This window comes from Lagenorhynchus albirostris, chromosome X (assembly GCF_949774975.1).
Source record: "Lagenorhynchus albirostris chromosome X, mLagAlb1.1, whole genome shotgun sequence".
NCBI lineage: Eukaryota > Metazoa > Chordata > Mammalia > Artiodactyla > Delphinidae > Lagenorhynchus > Lagenorhynchus albirostris.
In genome coordinates, this window is record NC_083116.1 from 41,872,801 (window position 1) to 41,892,854 (window position 20,054).

Here is a 20,054-nt window from a genome sequence, read left to right on the forward strand (position 1 = left end):
GCTACTTAGCCTCCTCCTGGAAGGGTGAAAACCTAGTGTGGATTGGCATCCATTCTTTGTGTCTCACTGAGTCCCCAGTTTCCCAGAGGACCAACACCTGAGATTCAGCTCCTTTGCAGGCTCTTAGTGCCCTAAAAAATCTCCCAAATTGAACCCAGGTAAGGCAAAGTTCTTCAGTCAGCAATTTGAAGGTAGCGACTGAGTGATCAGTATGAGAGGTTCACTCAACTGTGAACCCCATTAAGGTAGGAATAAGGCCTTCTTCATCTGTAGCTAAGAGCACAGTGTTTGAGACAACCGAGATGGGCAATAAATACCAGCCCAATGAACAACTGCACCTGTGAAAGTAAGTGCATTTGGCCCTATTGCTAAATCTCTCCAGTTGGAAGGACCAATGAGTAAGTTTTCTTGTGTTTTTGGAGGAGGGAGTGATGTAGGGGAGCAGGTAAGGAGGGAGTATGAGTCCACACGATAATTGGGAGGATAGGGTTCAGGGTAAGCTGAGGTTGGAGTTCTCTGGGTATTGTTAGTTTGAACTGGCTTTTTATTTGTTTTGTTTTCTTCAAAAGTCAGTGTTGGACTTCCCTGGTGGTCCAGTGTTAAGACTCCATGCTCCCAACGCAGGGGGCACAGATTCAATCCCTGGTTGGGGAACTAAGACTCCGCATGCTGCATGGTGCAGCCTTAAAAAAAAAAGTCAGTGTTGTCTAATGATTTCTTCATCCCATAATCAAAAGCAGAGAAAGTTTTTTAAACTTTGCCCATAGATGTGAGAACAATCTCTTCAGCTGGCTTTTATCTATGAATATTGCCTCATCCCCCTTGGATTCATTCATAAATTTTTGTGGAGCACCCCACAATATGCCAGGCACTGTACTAACTACGAGGGCAACACAGTGAAGAAGAAACATAGCCCCTGCCCTCAGAGGGCTTATATTCTGGTGGAGGAGACAAACTGTAGTAAGTTAGTGGAGAATAGTAAAAGGGAAAAAGTATTATGAAAATATGTAAGAGGGAGAATTGACCTGATTATGGTAGAAGCTGGGGGAAGAGGTGTCATGGAATGCTTCCCTGAGACAGAGACATTTAAGGTATGACCTGAGGGGAAAGTGAGAGGGAGGGAAGCAGGAAGGACATAAAAGGAGGGAAAAGAGAACAAAGGGAGTTTTTAAAAGGTAAAAAATGAAACAGATTTGCATTTTGCCAAGAACATTCTGAGTCACAGTGTGGGAAACAAATTGTAGGGAGACAAGAGTAGGACATTACATGAAGATGGCGATGGAAAAAGGGGAATGTAGTGGGTCCAAGGGGAACATAAAGCAAGGGCACTTCACCTGGTCCTGGAGGTCAAAGAAGGCCTCTGTGAAGAAGTGACATTTCAGGTGAGACTTGAAGGCTGGGTTAGGCATGGTGAGGAGCTGGAGGGGGTGAGGAGTTGAAGAGAATCTCCATCACAATAATCTTCTGCTTTAGCCAAAGCAGTCCTCCTTTTTGCTAAAGCTTTGGTCTCAACCTGGAATGCCAAGTGCCTTTTCTTTCTAGTCAAATCATGTCTATCTTTCTAGGCCCTCTCAAATCCCACCTTTTCTGATCACATCCAAATATGGCTTCTCTTGCTTCTAAACTCCTGTTCCATGTTTGTCACTTAGCGTTTAAAGATACACTATTTAGTGTTGTTATTTAACTTTACACATAACCACAAACTCTGTAAGCTCCTTAAACTTATGAACTGTCTTCGATTACTTTGGCATCACCCAGGGTACCTAGGTCAGTGATGGGCACATAAGGTACTCACTGAATGAATGAATGAATGAATGAATGAGGCACTAGAGCCCCTGCAGGCCTCCTTTAGTAATTCACTATTATCTGTGAAGCTGACAAGGAAAAGGTTTTCTTTCCCTACAAGATTTCTGCTACTTGCATCCAAAGACCTAAGATTTGAAATCAACAGCTCCTTCCCACTGGTCACTGCTTCTCACCCCCCTTCCAATCCCACCCCCTCTCCCACCACCATCTTCTATTGTTTCTTCTGTCTTCTGGTTGTCAGCCAGGATGAGAAAATGGTCTAGCTGTCCTCAGAGACTTACACCAGCCTGGACTGCTCTGCAGTGCCATGAAGGGCCAGGACTTTTGTTTACAGCTGGGACTATGGTGAGGCGGTGAGCACAGCTGACAGCCCCACGCTGGAGCAAACATCAATCTTCTTCTGTCCTCTCAGCCAAGTTTCACAGACCAGCTCTATTGAAAACTGGCTGCACCCGCCTGGGTCTCACTGACATCCCACCCACAACTCTGGCCTGGGAGCTGCTGGGTGAATCTTGGCTTTGTACCTTTTAGGCACTGCCCTTGCTCTCTTCTCTGGCCCCAGCCTCTAATCATGCTACCTCAACTTTAGGGCTTTGAAAGGACTTGTCCTCCTAGGTCCCCACACTCCAAACAGTGCCCCATCTCTCCAACCACATCTTCTGACTCCCACCAGTGTACCAAGACCCTCGTTTGCTCAGTCAAAATAAAAACACAACAACAACAACAAAGAACCAAACCACCCAGTTTTCAAAGTGTACTTTTATTGAGCCTGTCTTCCTAAGCTGAGCAGACAAGGTTCCAGGCCCTTGGACACTCGCGTGCGTATATAATCTTTGCCTTCAGACAGCTTTCCCACTTGTTTTAAAACCTGCAAATCAGATGGGGGCCTGTAGCCTTCAAAGCCTAGCCTTTGAGGTCCCAAGTGAGGGCCTCTTTGCCACATATTCTGCTCCCTGGTCTCCTCCTTCCCTAGCACCTTTGCCCTCTCCAGCACTCACCTGGGGTGAGAATGAAGCCCCTTCTCTTGCCCCCAGGTTCTCTTTGCCTGTGTTTCTCTGCCTACTGGCTAACAGTTTTCACCGATTAGCTGAGGCCTGTTTCCTGGTTTTCACCCTCTCCCCACTCCCAAAGGCCCGAGGGAGATGATTCACTTCTCTCACTTGCAGTAGCTCATTATAGCAACACTTCTTCAGGGATCCGGTAGAGAGGGACTGCAGACTGGAGGAGTCTCCCCTTCTAGGAGACCTTCTCAGGATTTCCAGCACAGAGGCTTTTTCAATCTAAAATACCCCCCTCCACATATTTTTACATGGTACCTTCCTACTAAATGTTATCACCCAAGCCCTTCGTTAATAGAAGAGAATCCCATGTGTGTTCTCCTTCCCAGGACTGATGAAGCACTTTTTCCTTTTTTTTTTTTTTTGTCTTTTTTAACTGTTTTATTATGGAAACCTTCAAAAAACACAAAAAAGTAGGAAGACTAGTATAATGAACCCCCATGTGCCCATCATTAAACTTCTACAATTTAAAGACACAGCACTTTAAGTGCTACTGGTTTGTCCTCTTTAATACGACAGCTGAAATTTTCAAAAGGCATAGCTTTTATCATTCCCAGTAAAATGGGGACTGTGAGTGCAAGTTATAAGCACGAACATAGTTATCTCTGAAAAAGGGCTCAAGGCATCCTCTCGGAGGCAATGCTCAGATTGTAGGAGTCAGTATACACTGGGGGAAATCAGTCCTCATCTCTGTTGGTTGATGTGTACTGCAGATGAGTTGACATGATGATTCCAAGTGAGGTGTGTGGTTCACAAAGCTACACATTTTGGTGAATCGCATGCTAAACTACTGACTCAGGAAGGGGAAACCAAGGGATTGTGTGCAAGTCTGGCATCCCAAGGCCACTCAAGGACTACATTGATTAGATTCAGGTTCTCAGTCATTTGAAGTAACCTCTTTCTGCCACATGGATGGGTCAGTTGGAGCAGGGCAGGGGTTGATTACAGAAGAGGAGAGGAGCTAGAAGAGAACAAATACCCCTAAAAGGATAAAACTTTCCCATGACTAGTTCCATCGTTGGCCCTGTCTGTCATGGGCTAGCAAACTAGACTGATCCAGACTAATTTGCTGAACTGGTTTTATGAAATCCCTATAGAACAAGGCAGGTACAAATAGAAAATACATCATTATTAAAGAAATACCATTTTGCTTAGCCTTGAAATATTAGGTTTTTAAAAAACTTTTAAAGTAACCAAGCATTCTTTTAAAAATCATCCAATAAACTAGTCAGAACCAAATGAAAAAATATCAAATTAACCTTAGAATGGAGCAATTTCATCTACTACCCAGAAACCATGGGAAGACACTGGTGTCCCACTCCACCCTCCAGAAGACACTGACCACTACCTTCCAGACCTAACCACGAGGTAAGACAAGCAAGGCCAGCAGATACTGTTGGGCAGGGCAGGTTGTACCCTGCACAAGGGTACCCAACTGAGAGGGAACAAGTGGAGGCTGAAATTCATTCTTCAACTGCCCTGGTGGAGCTCCAATATCCCTGAGAAAGAAAATATTTTTCTCATTGTTCCACTAGAGTGGACACTTCTCTGCAATTTGTCTGCCCCCAGGTGGCACATGTTTCTAATTAGCACAAAGTCATCATATGAGCAAATGGTGGCCTTGAAAATTAACTTAGAGATCTTAGAGCCATCAGGTGTTCTGTGAAGGCTGCGACCATAGCCTGTTTGGCCTTGGGCCTTGAAACCAAACATTGACCAAAGGTATATTTCCCTTCCAGTTGACACAGATTGTGAAGACACTGATTCAGCTGTAAAATCAAAGGGAAGAAGAGTAACTCACATTTTCTGAGGATCTAATAAGAGTCAGGAATCTGCTGAAGCTTCATCCCACTAGTAAGTGGAAGGGGCAGGAGAGTATTCACATTTGAGAGGGTTCCATGGCATAATGGGAAAAAACATGGGCTCTGAAGTCACAGAGAAGTCTGAATCTTTGGTCTGTTGTTTACTAGTTGGCAACTTGAGTAAATATTTAACTTCTCTGGGCTTCACTGAGGAGTCACTAAGACAATTGATGTGAAGAGCTGAGCATAGTGCTGCCTGGCACATAGGAGGCATTCAGTTCCTACGTCTTTTTCTGCTACTACCCTGACTCCAAATTTAATTCACATTATTCACACCCGTGGCCTTAGGACCTCACTCAGTAGAGCATAAGGACAGGTCTACCAGACAGAATATTGGAGGGAGAGTCAGGAGACGTGGGTCCCAATGCCAGATATATCCCCTGTTATATAGTATATTGGGTAAGTTACTCCCCTCTCCGGACCCCATCAATAAAACAGGAGAATATACCTAGCTCTGATGCTGAAAGGCAAGAGCAGAAGAAATTACTTTTCTTGGGCACCTGCCATGAAATATACACTAAGCTAGGCCCTTTTACATACCTTATATACACTAAATCAGCACTGTCCCATAAAACTTTCTGATGGTGGGAATGTTCTATATTTGTTGATATCTAATTTGGTACTAACACTAGCCATAAGTAGCTACTGAGCCCTTGAAATGCGGTTAGTGCAACTGAAGAACTAAATTTTTAATTTTACTTAAATTTAACTAATTCAAATTTAAATACCTATGTGTCTAGTGGTTACTGTATTGGATACTGCAGCTCTAAGATTATGAAGCAGGAATATTTGTTCCCATTTACTATATGTTGAAACTGAGGCTCAGAAAAATTAAAGAACTTGCTGAAAGTCACATAAAATAGTAGATAACTAAATCAGATTCAAAACAAGGAGTAGAAAGTTTAGCAGGGTAGTACTGTCAGATACACCAGGAATTACCTAGGCTCTACTACTTACAAGTTACATAACCAAAGAGAAATAATTATAGTCTCTAGAACTCACTTTCATCATCTATAAAATAAGGATAATTATCACCTAATTTATAGGCTTATTGTTGAGATTAATGGGTTAGAGCTGTATAGAGTGTCGCTTTCAACAACTGTCTTTCCTCACCATCCTTTTTCCTCCCCCACACATAGAAGAGGTTTAGACATAAACTAAAAAAGATAACTGTAGGGTAGAGAGCACTTGGGAAATATAAAAGCAAGAAAGGAAACACTTATGAGCTTTCATGTGATATTTTATTATAGAATGGAGATGAGGGAAGGTATGAAATCATCAAAATACTTCCATTTATTTGGTTTGCTTCCCTGCCCTCTTCTTGATGCTCTAGTCAACGTTAGCCAAGGCAGGGAACAAGGTGTCTGTGATGCATTTTGAGGCCCAGAAAGACAAGCTACTGTGGCTGAACAACATAGTACTGTCAAAGGCTTGGGCTCAAAGGACAGGTAAAGTTCAATTCTGGTTCCCAAACTTTTCTATGCACTGAGAAAATAAAAGGCACCTCTTCACAATAGTTTTTAATCTGTGAAACGGGACAGATATCACGCAGGGTGTCTCAATAAAACATATACAGCATTTATTATTTTGCTTTACATTCTGTAGTACCCTCTAGTGGAGTGTACAAAAATAAGCATTGTATTTCTGCCCTCCAAAGCAGTGCTTTTAACTTCAGTGTGCATTGGGATCACCATAACAGTTTGTTATAACAGATAGCCAAACGCTACTTACTCCTAGAATTTCTGATTAATTAGGTTGGAGGTGAGAATCTAAATTTCTGACAACTTCCCAAAAGGTGATAATGATGCTATTGGTGTGTCTGGGAAACACTTTGAGGACTTCTGCTCTAAATCCTGCCCTTTCCGGGTGTGTGCTTGTATGTGTGTGTTCATGAGCACACACATGCATGCATGCACACATGTGTAAGATCTATAACTGAAAGAGGTATAACTTGTTGTTTGATGTTCATTTATTAGTATGCATCTAATAAGGATTTTGTGAAGAATAAAAGAATATCCATGTGAATGATATGACACAGCATCTAAAATATAGAAAGCATGAAAAAAACTGAGGATCACAGAACATTAATCCCAGGTTCTCAGAACTAGTAAGTGTGGAATGGGGTTTAAAATTAGGCCTCTGGGCTTCCCTGGTGGCGCAGTGGTTGAGAGTCTGCCTGCCGATGCAGGGCACACGGGCTTGTGCCCCGGTCCGGGAGGATCCCACATGCCGCGGAGTGGCTGGGCCCGTGAGCCATGGCCGCTGAGCCTGCGCGTCCGGAGCCTGTGCTCTGCAACAGGAGAGGCCACAACAGTGACAGGCCCGCGTACCGCAAAACAAATACAAAAACAAAAACAAAAAAATAAAATTAGGCCTCTGACTCCAAAAACAATAGTTTAACAGGACCGCTACAGAAAATAGGGTGAAAACACACATATCTAATCGTAATTTCAAAAGTAAAAAGATCACTTTTCAATACCAGGGTCCAAGTCCAATAAAGAGAAACATCTTTACTGACAAAACAGCCATCTATATTTTCCCTTTGTTGGGGGGCAGCATTTGAAGAGAAGATCTTAACCCCACAGAAAGGGTTAGAATCTCATCAGCATTGGTGCCTGGGGTCATTTATCACTTCTGACCACCCCCCCCACCCGCAAAAGGCAAGTAGGAAAGAAGAGAGAGATGGGGGGGAGGATTTTTTTAAGGAGGAAAGAAGGAAAGAAATGAGGTAAAACATTTGAATCAAGGGCCATAGTCCCCTGCCTTGTAGGGCTAGTAACAGAAGTTAATTTGATTTTTCCCTAGCAATGAAAGATATATACGATCTCTATAGATTGGAGAGTTCAACAAATCAGAAAAGGTGGGGATCCCATAATTCCAGGGACCAAACAGCCAATCCTTTGCTGGAATTTGGCGGCATCTAGTGGCAAACTCAAAAGGTATAAACCTCACCCAGAGAACTTTCTGGAAAATTAAGAGTGCGTACTTGCCTGAAGAGCACTCTGCGTGGAGATCAGGACAAAAAGGTAAGAGAACCTCAGCCCCCACAGAAATTCGGAGTCCCTAGTGGAGGGGAAGTCTGTCGTATATAGATATTCTCAGCAGAAAATTGTGCCAGGAGAAATGGAAGCAACTTGAAGAGGGGAGGGCGGAGGGAGCGGGGGTTGGAGGGGAAGGCTATTAGGGAACAGCAAAGAAGCTGCTTCTTGGAATTGCTAATATGAGAATGGGAGGGTTTGGCTCTTCACCGCTGGAGGGCTACGGTTTAGAACAGGATTTTCACGTGGAGAAAGACGTGGGAAGAAAGTGTATTTTTAGGGTCTAAAATTAAATCGATAGGGGACACCGAAATATTTCTAGCTAAGACCCTTTATCTCAGTTACGGTCGCCTTACCTTAATTACTTAATTTTCCTTTTCCTGAGAATAACATACACAAAAGTAGAAAACGATCCGTTGAGCGCGCGCACCTACGCGCGCACACACGCACATGCACCCGCTTCGGGACACACACCGGCCCCAACGCTAGGGGCGCACGCCTGCGCACACCAGCTACCTCCAGCGCCACGAGGCCTGGCGTTCACGCACACGGAAAGCCCAAGGCCAAGTGGGCTCGCCTGCGCGCAGACGCCCTGACACTGCGCGCCCGCAGAGCACCCCCGCACCCCAACTCGCACACACATCGAAACCCCCACTCTACCTTATTTTTTTTTCCTCCAAGAGTTGTGCAACAGGTTCGGGGGCGTGGCCCCAGATTTGACCTAGCGCTTCCCCACTCGCGGGAACCTTAGCTCATTTCCGCCCATCCTGTTTCCGCAGGCCACGTAGACACTTCCTTTCCCAGTGGAAAAAAAAAACCCATAATGCCTCCCTGCAGGAAAAAAAAACAAAAAAAACCCCTCTGGTCTGGGGAACTCTGGGTCGTGAAAGTAGGCCACGTGAACACCCTGCCCTATAGACTTATGACCCAACTCCTGTCGCGCTTTTGGAGGGCGGGCTAAGGACCTAAGAGAGCGAACGTCATTGGCCAGAGCCCGCACTAAAGGAGGAAGGTGACTGGTTTGCTTCAAGCCTTACCCGTGAAGAAGCAGGCTGCTAGCACCCGCCTTTACTGCGGCGAAGTGTCATTGTTGACGTGGTGGGCTTCGTCCAATCATTTGGTTATAGAACATTCTAAAACTTAGACAAGACGATTGTGACTGGCTGGAGGGCATAAACCCGCCTCCAGGGTGACGTGTCTGCCTATGGATATCAGTTGCCAGAGAAACCTGGCTTTACTATGGCGGTTGGAGGGTCGGCAGTGATCACACGTCGGCTGCTGGAAAGAGCTGGATTCTCGTTTCAGGTTTCGGGGTGGGGGTGGGGAGAAAGGGTTGACGATTTCCTCTTATCGTCGCGTATATAGACAAGATTAACTAATGGCTTTACAATCTGGCAGAGCTAGATTCAAATTCCTACTCGCCAACGCCCAGCTTGGGCTGGCTGCTGTTCTTTCTGCGTCTCGGTTTCCATGTTTGTAAAGTGGTGATAATAATAGTATCTACCTCAGAGACGTGTGCCTCCGAGGCGTGTGCTGTATATTAGTGCGTGTAATATACGAAAGCGAGGTAATATAGTACGTATAATAACTTAATACGAAGCCTGGCTCCGGAAGATATTAGCTATTATTGTGGAGAGAAAAACCCGGGTAATAGAATGAGAAAAACCATAAAATTATGTAAAGTCGTTCATTACAGTGCTTTTCCTGCCCATCACCCCCTTCCCTAGTAGAAATTCGAGATATAAGAGAGACGTATCAGTCTTTACCGATGAAATAATTTATTTGGGAATTACCTCAAAATAGCGGGGATTGGAATTTTCCATATTGAAAAGTTTAAAAAAAAAAGCGGCTTGGGGGTGGGGAGAGATGGAGAATGAGAGCGAGCTGGAGGTGAACCGCATGCGAGGAGTAGGCCTTGTTTGGATCCTGATTCGGACACACCAACTATAAAAAAAAAAATGTTTAACACGCATCGGGAAATTTTGAAGACGGATTCGATATTTGATGTTTTTTAAGGAATTAATGACGATGTTTTAGACGTTGTAATGGTATTGTGGTTATGTTTTCAAATTGTCTTTAGCTTGTAGAGATAATATACGAAAATATGCATTAAATAATAAAATGTCTCGGATTGGCTTCAAAATACGTTGATATCTAGGATTTGCTTCAAAATAAGATCAGCGGTAGGGGGAAGTGGGGAGGGGTATAGATGAAACAAAATTGGCCCTAAGTTAATCGTTTAAGCTGAGTGATGGCCATATGGGATTCCTTATATTATTCTGTCTACCTTGGTATATGTTTGAAATTTTCCATAATAAAATACAGAAAGTCAGCTCTTCAGTGAGCTTGAAAAAAACGGAGTGGGGGGGAGCAGTGGGTGGGGTTATAGATAAAACAAGATGGCCTTCAGTTGGTAATTGTTGAAGCTGGGTTATACATTCGCATAGGTTTATAATATTATTCCCCCTACATTTTTATCCATTTGAAATTATCCTTAATAAAAAGTACTTTAAAAAAGCAAAACAAATTACTTTATCAAAAATCAGGGTAAATGTACAATAAGGTAAATTTGAAAAGGTAACCACAAGAAAGGAAAAAAACACTTGTACATTATTTATCAGTTTTGGTGTCCTTTGTGTGTGATAAAATGCATTGATGGAAAAGAAAACGTTCATCTCATATCTTTTTATTTTATGTCCTTTCCTGTCCCCTTGTTTGACCTTCTAGGCTACCATCAGAAAAGCTAAGTTTGCTGAATAGTGAGGATCAGAAGATCTGATCCTGATTGCAGAACATCCCTAATTACAGAGTCTTGGGTAAGTGCCTCCCTTCTCCTGGCCTCAATTTGCAAACAAGATAATTCCACATAACCTTCCTAACTGTCCAGGAATATTTTGAGGATTAATAAGCGCCTGTCTAGGAAAGCACTCTACATTTATAAGAAGGGAAGGATGGAGCTAAGTCCATTTGTTCTTCCAATATAGAAAGTGCCTAAACAACAGAGGGCTGTATAATTTTACATTCCTTGATAAAAGATACTGTAATTGATCCCCTCTAGTTAGCGCCATACATCTTTTTTTTTTTTTTTTTACTTTGTGGCATCCCATATGCAGCATAATTTAGTGGTTAAGAGCAAATACTGACTTCCTGAATATAAATCCTGGCTCTGCCACTTATTGTGTGATCCTGGGCAAGATACTTACTCGCTTTGGCTCTAAATTTCCTCATACGTAAAATAAAGATAATAACAGTTCCTACTTCATCGGATTGTTGAGGGAATTACATGTAAAATACAGGACATTGTTTGGCACATATAAGTGTTTGATTTAATAATTATGACTCTTAGTCCTTCTGCTTCATCCTGTTTTATACACACATGCACATGTGCACACACATGTTAATAAAAGCAGTGGATACCTTTTTAGAGTTGTAAAAAATAATAATACTGTTGGTTTCTCTCCTGATTTTCCAGAAGCAGCAGTTACTACTAGAACTGAATTCTGAAATTATAACTTCTGACTTACCCTAACAATCTAGAAAGATATTGAGTATGTTGATCGTATTTATTTATAAGGGAATTTCCAGGAGCTATAATTTTAACTAGCAAATCATAACCATATTCAGTCTGCTAACAACTTTTATATCATTCCTCTTTTGTCTCAGACTCAAAAAATATCTGTTAAAGGAAGTGTTCCAAGATCCAGAATTGATGTAAATGTAACTGACATGGTGTATATGCATTTAAAGGTTTATTCCAACAAACTGTTGGAGATATTGTTCACACTCACTTTTGACACATTCATACACAAAAATGTCAGCATTTGGAGTCTGTATTCCTGAATGGCCCATCACTTGCATGAAGAGATGAAGGAAGGTTTTTCAGTCTCTTGACAGCTTTATTTTCCCATGGAGTCACGATATTTTCCTTTTTACTTTTTGTTCTTCTGAAAGCTAGGTTGCAGAGAAGGGCACTTTCCTGGTGGGAAAGATGCAACAGATGGGTAGGCACAGAACCCCTTTACGGGAGGCCATTTGGAGAATGATTAAAGGTGAAAGGGAGGGAGGTGTACTGTTAGGCCAGTAGCAGCTCAGAGATGACAAGGGTCAATGTAGCCTGAAATGGAGAAAGCCTCAAGGAGGAAAAGGACCTTGACCAGGGCCTCTGAGGATGGGCAGAACCTAGAAGGGGGTAAGGAAACCAGTTCAAATGGAATGCTTACAAAGTATACGACATACAATGATAATTAACTGAAAAGTCTAGCTGTGTGTTAGAACCATGGATAAGAATACATCAGAAAATCATTATGAATTTTAAATATGTGTATTTTAATATAAATCTTTAGTCACATAATTGATCATGTGAATCAGTCTCCTTGTAACGTAAAAAGCTAAAATATTACGGAGTAGGCCCAGGTCTCCTTTTCTCATACCTCCAATTCTCTTACTCTCCCCAGAGTTAACCACTATTATCAGTTCTATTTCCTTCGAGATCTCTAATTATGTACCTGTTTAAAAAATGTATATGGATACATATAAAATATTGTTTTGTGTTTTCTTTTACATAAATATGGTGTCACATTATAGGTATTGTTTTGCAACTTATTTTTATTCAACAAATTGTCTTGGATGTCTTCACGTCCATTCATAGAGTTCTGATTCCATTCACAGTGGCATTCCTTTAACTAGCATTATAGTCCATGTAATGGATAAACCACGTTTTGTTTTGCCAAATCACTATTGATAGTCCTCTAGGTTGACTCCAGTGTTTTGCTGTTTCAAATTATACTGCATCAAACATCCTTGGAACCCATGTACAAATGTTATTCCAGGGCAATATTTATGTCTTTAAACTATGATGATTAAACCAGTGTTGATACTGGTGTGAGAACAGACATCACTGTGACAGAACAGATGACCTAGAAACAGTGATACCTTTAAAAATTGAATAATCAAAAATCATTGGGAAGAGAGTACCTTAAAAGACCCGTAGAACTCTAGGAATTTAGAATGTTATAAATAAGCAATTCAAATCAGTGGGGAAAGGATAGGCTCTAATAATTAATACTAGGAAAAATTAGCTGTATATTTGGAAGAAACTATAAAAATACTGAGAAATAATATAGGAAGTCATTTAGAATACTGATTTGGGAGCATTTTCCCCCGGCATGACATGCCAAAGTTCACAAAGGAAAAGGTTGTTGACACATCTGTGTTTCTTATACACACAGAGAGACCCACTTAGAAGAAAAATGACAATTTGGAAAAAATATTTCCAACATACCAAAAAACCTTAGTATTTAATTATTAGAAGTCAATAAAAGAGGCAAAACAACCTAGTAGAAATGAGGATAAATATTTACATAAGAAAAAGATACATATGAATGTCTGAAGGTATGCTCAGTATCACACAAATGCAAATAAAAACCTCTTACTACATACTAGATTGGACCCCCCAATTTTTTTCCCAAAAAGATGTTTATCCAGTGTTGCTGAAGGTGTGGGTGAATGAACTTTAACGTCTTTGCTGGGAGTACAAATTAAAACAGCTCTTTACAAATTAATTTGCCTCTATGTCATCAAAGTTGTAAATAAGCAGATCCTTTGCGCAGTTCCACTGCTGAGAATGTCCTGAATAATTACCTAACATGCTGATATGTCTGTACACTGATGTCTGTTACACCATTTCTATAGTAATGAAGTATTGGAAACCTAAATGTTCATTTATATGGGGCTGGTTAAATTACTTTATGTGGAGATTATAGAATGATGCAGATATTAAAAAGAATGAGCTAGGTATCTGTGGATATAGATGGCCGTGATAAAGTGAGAAAAGGTGGGGAGCAATATGTATCTCACATTTGTCAAGACAGATCAAGTAAATGCATGATACATATTCACAATATGAACAGACACATTTAGTTTTAAAGGTAGGTTTTTGTGTGAATGTGTACATAAAAAGATTTGAAAGCATACACACTCATTCTGGGATTGAGGTGGGGAGGGGAGGTGGTAAGGGGAGAATGCCCACATCTTTATATATTCTGGTATTTATAATTACGTAAAGGAACTATTACTCAAATACTACCACAAAATTAATTACTCGGGCGGGAGGAATATAGATTTTCAGTTCACAATTTAAATAATTTCTGGGTGGATTAAGGAATTAAAATATAAACAAATCCATTAAAATGTCATCTTAATCTTTAAGCTTAATGGAAGGAAAAACCACATATTTCATCATACAAATCTTAATCTTATCAGACACTAAACTAGGGGAAATATTTGCCCAATATGACAATTGATAAACAACTGTAAATGTTAAACTCATTAAGAACCAACTCAAAATGAATGGGTAGAGGACAAAATATAACTGGCCAGGGAACACATTTTTTAAATGTCAAAACCACTAATAAGAAATACAAGCCGAGTAGATAAACACCCATTTTCCTTGTCAGATTTACAGTGCTGGATAGCCGGTGCCGACCAGAGTTGAGGTTGAAAATTGGTACAACTTGTGGGGAAAGTAATTTGGCAACATATTACTTCTTAACCTACTAAATCTGCATCTGGGAATCTTAAAGGAATAATGAGGGCAAAAGATATTTTACTTACAGGATAGATTGAGGGGGAGGGTCACTTTCCAGAAAGGGGGTGGTTAAGTAAATTAAAGTATGCCCATTTGGTGGATCTCCTACAGCTCTCAAGATGTATGTATATTATAACCTTACTAACATGGGGAAATGATCCGTTGTAATAGCAAGTTTTTTTAAGTGAAAATCTGATTTAATACCAGGATGAGGTTACCTCGGAGTATTTACACAGAAATTGAAGATAGAAAACTAAGGCAAACATACAGATGTGTTTTCTCAATATCTGGCATACCCTAGAGCTGACCTGTAGGGAACAAGTGGAAAAATATTTGATGACTGTCGTCCCTAATTTGTGCTTCCATTTTCCCCATGTGTTGAATCACCTCCTCACTGATTCACTAATATATACCATACCCACCAGGGACCTAAGTGCTACTGCAAAAAGCACAAGATACATATTACACAAGACCTATGGCAAATGGAGGTTAATGATGTAGTTCCATAAGCAAAACTAACACATGAAACATTTAAATACTAAGCTGTGGAGTACTAACGGCTTCATATGATACTGGCGATGGGAGTGAAAGGTGGGCTAGAGTAGTTAGGAAATTTAAAGAGGAAATGGGACTTTCGTGATATTTAGATGAGGGAGATGAAGGGAGGAAGCATGACTGGAGTTAAGAGTGGGTATACAAAGCCAGTAAACGATGTTAATAAAGTCAAAAACTGGCAGATTTGAAGTTTAAAACAGCTCAAAGCAATATATAGTGCTAACGTTTTTAATGAATATGCACAGCACGTCTGCCACCAAGCCATGGAATAATGTAAGCTAGGAAGGGAGGTACAAAGTACAGTGACCTAATGAAACTCCATACATTTGTATTGCAAGTAGGAGCCAGACATCAAAAGGATGGGTCTTCCCTCCGTTTGATATTTGGCTTCCTACTCCAGGTAGTAATAGTTGCTTGATCTGTAGGATACTCAGATGAAAATAAAGGTACTGAGACAATTCTCAGAAAGGCTGCTTTCCTGGCTTTATTAAGTCTGGGCAAAAATCTTGACTCGTGTGGGTATTTTTCTGTACCATGTCAGGTATTTCGTTCAACTTGGGACTTTATATGAAAAATAGAATTTGTAGAGAAAGATGAAACTCACCCACTTAATGAGAGCCAGGTAGAATTCCTTGTTGTAATTTTCTTGTGCATAAATATATGTAATCAATGCCAAGGATATACAGTAGGTTCAGGGATCATTCTCAAGTTCCTCACTAAGGAATTGCTGATGACCAGTGTGACTTCCAAAAGAGTTCCTATGCAGCCTGGCTCTACTTCTGTGTGTTTTACAGTCTGGCTGGCACTGGGTCATCCTGCTTTCTTTAGTTGCTATTTTAACTATACCCTTGTTTTGTGGAAGGTCTGCCCATTATTAGCCCCCAGGTAGGTTTTCTGGATTTCACCTATATAACTTAACTAAATTCTCTGATATCCTCACATACTGCGTCCCATCTGTCCCAGTCACAAATTTTTTTTAGAAACACTTTGTAAGCTTGGTAGCTTACAATATAATGCCATGAAACACCAGCCACTCTCTGATCCTTCACAGGATGTATCTATATATCCCTCTCAGCCAGAAAGTTTCTGATTCCCAGAGGGTCAGTGTCTGTATTCACAGATCTTGATGCTCTCTGAGGAGCACCTTTGCTCTGATTTCTGCTGAGAGCTTTGTGTTCTGTCAGAGGATATCATTTGCTTAGTGATAGAACCCAGGCCTCTCTGCCAATAACTGGCTTCCCTGATTCACAGCTCTAGTTTTCTGGCATTTCTCACCTCATTTCCTCTTCAGGGATTCCCTGACACCAGCCCACATAATCTTAGGGGCTAGCAATTGGCAAAAGGGCTTTTTTTCTGTGGGTTAAAATTGTTACCAGAGAAACCTGATTTAAGGCTTGCCCACCATCATATCTCGTTCTTTCCCCGAGGTTACCCTGGCTTTAATGGTGTGTTTATTCATCTAGTTACTTTCCTGTGTATTTTTTTAATATTTATTTGTTTATTTGGCTGCACTGGGTCTTAGTTGCAGCGTGCGGGATCTTTTTAGTTGCGGCATGCAGGCTCTTAGTTGTGGCATGTGGGATCTAGTTCACTGACCAGGGATCGAACCCGGGCCCCCTGCATTGCAAGCGCGGAGTCTTAACCACTGGAGCACCAGGGAATTCCCAACTTTCCTATGTATTTTTATACATGTCAGTTTAAAACATAGAAATTGGACCTCACTGTTCATAAAAACTGTCTAAAATATTGTTATTTCTCCACTTGTGCTATCTCTGGGATCCTCTTGTACACATTATTATGCAACTTGCCTATTTACCTAATAGTGTATAATTGAACATCTTTCCATGTCAGTACATGGATCTCTGCTTAATTCATTTGAATGTTCTTCCATGGTGTGCATACATCATAATTTCTATTACCATTTCCCTGTTGAAGAATATTTGTTTCCAGTTCTTTAGTATTACAAACACCACTGCAGTGAACATCCTTGTATCCATGTTCACATATGCAGGTACTCCTGCACGGTACCGTGCTAGCTTTTCAGCCACATCATATTTATGAAATTCTTAACAAGAACCTGTGAAGGCTAGGGGTAATTTGCTACATTCCATAGATGAAAAAACAGGCTAAGAGAGCTTACATATCTTTCCCAGAGCCTCACAACCCATAAATGGCAGAGCCTTACTGAAGTAGAAGTATGTCTAACAGCAGAACTCATGTGTTTTCTTTGATATCACAATTGTAAACCACATGTTTTTAAATTAGATTTTTTTCCCCAGTGTTTCAGAAAAGTTTATCTTCATTGCTGATGTCTGCTTTCCTTTCTAGGTTGTGTCTCCCACCTCATCTCTCCAGACATCCCAGAAGATCTGTAAGATTCCATCTGGGAAAACACTAGGAGTTTTTGGAAGGGAAAGAAGGAAGAGGATTACGTAAGTCAAAGGACTTGTTTAATCTGTCATACCATAAGAATCACAGAACACTTTTTTCATCTTTATCTCACTAACCCTCTCTGCTGCATTTTACAGTGTAGATTATCTCTTTTCCTTCTTGAAACTCTCAACTACTTTGGCTTCCAAAATAACATTCTTCTAATTCTCATATGGCTGCTCTGACCTTTTTGTTTTATTTGTTCTCTCTCTCTCTCTCTCCTCACCCCTTAAATACCATTGTTTCTTAGGTTTTTCCAGAATTCTGTACTTGGTTCAGTTTTTCTTCTACTCCCAGCTATATGATGATTACTCTCAAATCTCCATTTCTGGTTTTGACCTCTCACCTAAGCTTTAAAGTCATTTGTTTAACTCCATACCTCACACTTACTACATCTAGTACTGAACTTCTTTCCTCTCTAATCCATTTCCTCCTCCTCTAGATGCAGTCTCATTTGGTGATAATACTATGACCTAATCACCCATTCTCAAAACCCTGGCAGTCATCACTGACTTTATCCCTCACCAATTTATTATCTCCTCCAACAAGCTATTGGTGAAAGTGGTGTTCGGTAGCATTTCTTGTTTGCTCCGAAAATATTCTGTGCCTATAACTATCACTTTAGTAACCTTGTTGTTTTATAATTGTCACTTTAGATATTCGAATCCCTAGCGCCTAGCATAGTACATGTCCAGAAGCAGATAAGCAGTAATGTATGATGACTAACTGAATGGATGAATTACCCTATTTCCTATTATTTTATTGCTGATTCCAAACTAACCATTAAAAATTAGTGCTTTTATTAATTCATTAATTACTCAGGCTTAAAACTGTGGCGGCACCTTTGACTCCTCCCTCTCCTTCATTTACCAAGTTCTATATTTAGTTTCTCTTGACTCTGTCATCGGCTTAGTTCAGGCCTACTGGACTTACAGAAAAACCTTTGCTGTTACTCATTTTGCCTCCAGCCACCTAAGTTAATCTTTCTTGTTTCTTTCATCTTGTCATTTTCCTGTTCAGAAGTCTTGAGTTTCAGTTCCACTGCCTTTTGTAGTTTAATTCATTCTTTTGCTAAAATTATATTCCTGTCTTTTGAGTGGCATTGAAAAGCTAATTTATGGACAGGTCTGATGAGTGATTGGGTGGGCTGAGAGTAGTGGGTGGGTGGTAGTGAGGATCAAAGAGAGAGAAGAGGTAGTAAGTCACTTACAGTTAATTCGTTGGCCCTGAAATAGGATTTGAAATCCAAATTCCAAGAGAGTAGTGTGTGTCGTGCTTTGATAGGTTTTTAGGAAGTACGGTGTGTTAAAGGTCACCATAGAAAACAACCAAGTAAAATACTTTATATATTACAGTGGTTGGAATAAAAACAGGGTTGAATGAGTTCCAGAAAGCAGGGTTCTCAAACTCGTGGACAACAATCTGCAGACGAAGACAACTTCAAAAAACCAACTAGAAGCAACATGCAGAGAAGTAAGATGAGAGGGGCCTCCTCAGGAAAGAAGACAGCTGGTCCCCAGCAGAAGAATCTGGAAGCAGCACTACCAGGCAGATGGGGGGGTCGCTCTGCAGAGAACCCCCCTTCAGGGTCCGTGAGGAAGACAAGAAAGAACAAACAGAAGACCCCTGGGAACGGAGATGGTGGCAGCACCAGCGAAGCACCTCAGCCACCTCGGAAGAAAAGGGCCCGGGCAGACCCCACTGTTGAAAGTGAGGAGGCATTTAAGAATAGAATGGAAGTTAAAGTGAAGATTCCAGAAGAATTAAAACCGTGGCTTGTTGAGGACTGGGACTTAGTTACCAGGCAGAAGCAGCTGTTTCAACTTCCTGCTAAGAAAAATGTAGATGCCATTCTGGAAGAGTATGCTAATTGCAAGAAATCGCAGGGAAATGTTGATAATAAGGAGTATGCAGTTAATGAAGTTGTGGCAGGAATAAAAGAGTATTTCAATGTGATGTTGGGCACTCAGCTGCTCTACAAATTTGAGAGGCCCCAGTATGCCGAAATCCTCTTGGCTCACCCTGATGCACCGATGTCCCAGGTTTATGGGGCGCCACACCTACTGAGATTATTTGTAAGAATTGGAGCGATGTTGGCATACACGCCCCTTGATGAGAAGAGCCTTGCATTATTGTTGGGCTATTTGCATGATTTCCTAAAATATCTGGCAAAGAATGCTGCGTCTCTCTTTACTGCCAGTGATTATAAAGTGGCTTCTGCTGAGTACCACCGCAAAGCCCTGTGAGGGTCTACTGACCACTCACTGTTATGTCTGGTATCTGTAAACACTCTTTTTGTTCTTAGTCTTTTTCTTGTATAATTGATGTTCTTTAAAATTGTTAATGTATAACAGGGCTTATGTTTCAGTTTGTTTTCTGTTTTGTTCTAAACAGAAAATAAAAGGAGTGCAAGCTCCTTTTCTCATTTCAAAGTTGCTACCAGTGTACGCAGTAATTAGACAAAGAAGAAACATTCAGTAGAACATTTTATTGCCTAGTTGACAACATTGCTTGAATGCTGGTGGTTCTATCCCTTTGACACTACACAGTTTTCTAATATGTGTTAATGCTACGTGAAAAAAATGCCCTGATTCCTAGTGCCAAAGGTTCAACTTAATGTATATACCCGAAAACCCATGCATTTGTGCTCTTTTTTTTATGGTGCTTGAAGTAAAACAGCCCATCCTCTGCAAGTCCATCTATGTTGTTCCTTAGGCAT

The 20,054-nt window shown here is 41.0% G+C and overlaps 1 protein-coding gene and 1 long non-coding RNA gene across 5 annotated transcripts; one reads left to right on the forward strand and one right to left on the reverse strand.

Annotated features, from left to right (window-relative positions):
- Positions 1-6,290: 6,290 nt before the first annotated feature.
- Positions 6,291-8,783, reverse strand: LOC132513406 (uncharacterized). The gene is made up of 2 exons (XR_009538460.1): positions 8,425-8,783; positions 6,291-7,009 (listed from the first exon to the last, which is right to left on the reverse strand). It is a non-coding gene; the product is annotated as an uncharacterized LOC132513406 (long non-coding RNA).
- MORF4L2 (mortality factor 4 like 2) lies at positions 7,712-19,842 on the forward strand. 4 transcript variants are annotated; one of them, XM_060137722.1, is made up of 4 exons: positions 7,712-7,752; positions 10,492-10,580; positions 17,234-17,337; positions 18,691-19,842. In XM_060137722.1, exon 4 carries the CDS (start codon positions 18,715-18,717, stop codon positions 19,579-19,581), a length of 867 nt encoding a protein of 288 aa, XP_059993705.1. In that variant the 5' UTR covers positions 7,712-7,752; positions 10,492-10,580; positions 17,234-17,337; positions 18,691-18,714; the 3' UTR covers positions 19,582-19,842. The 4 variants fall into 4 exon arrangements, with proteins under 4 accessions (XP_059993705.1, XP_059993703.1, XP_059993706.1 ...); XM_060137720.1 differs by lacking the exon at positions 7,712-7,752 and adding an exon at positions 8,913-9,069; XM_060137723.1 differs by lacking the exon at positions 7,712-7,752 and adding an exon at positions 9,113-9,411.
- The last annotated feature ends 212 nt before the right edge of the window (positions 19,843-20,054 follow it).

What these genes read in the sequence shown, in the direction of transcription:
- MORF4L2 (XM_060137722.1), top strand. Translation starts at nt 18,715, where the DNA reads ATGAGTTCCAGAAAGCAGGGTTCTCAAACTCGTGGACAACAATCTGCA.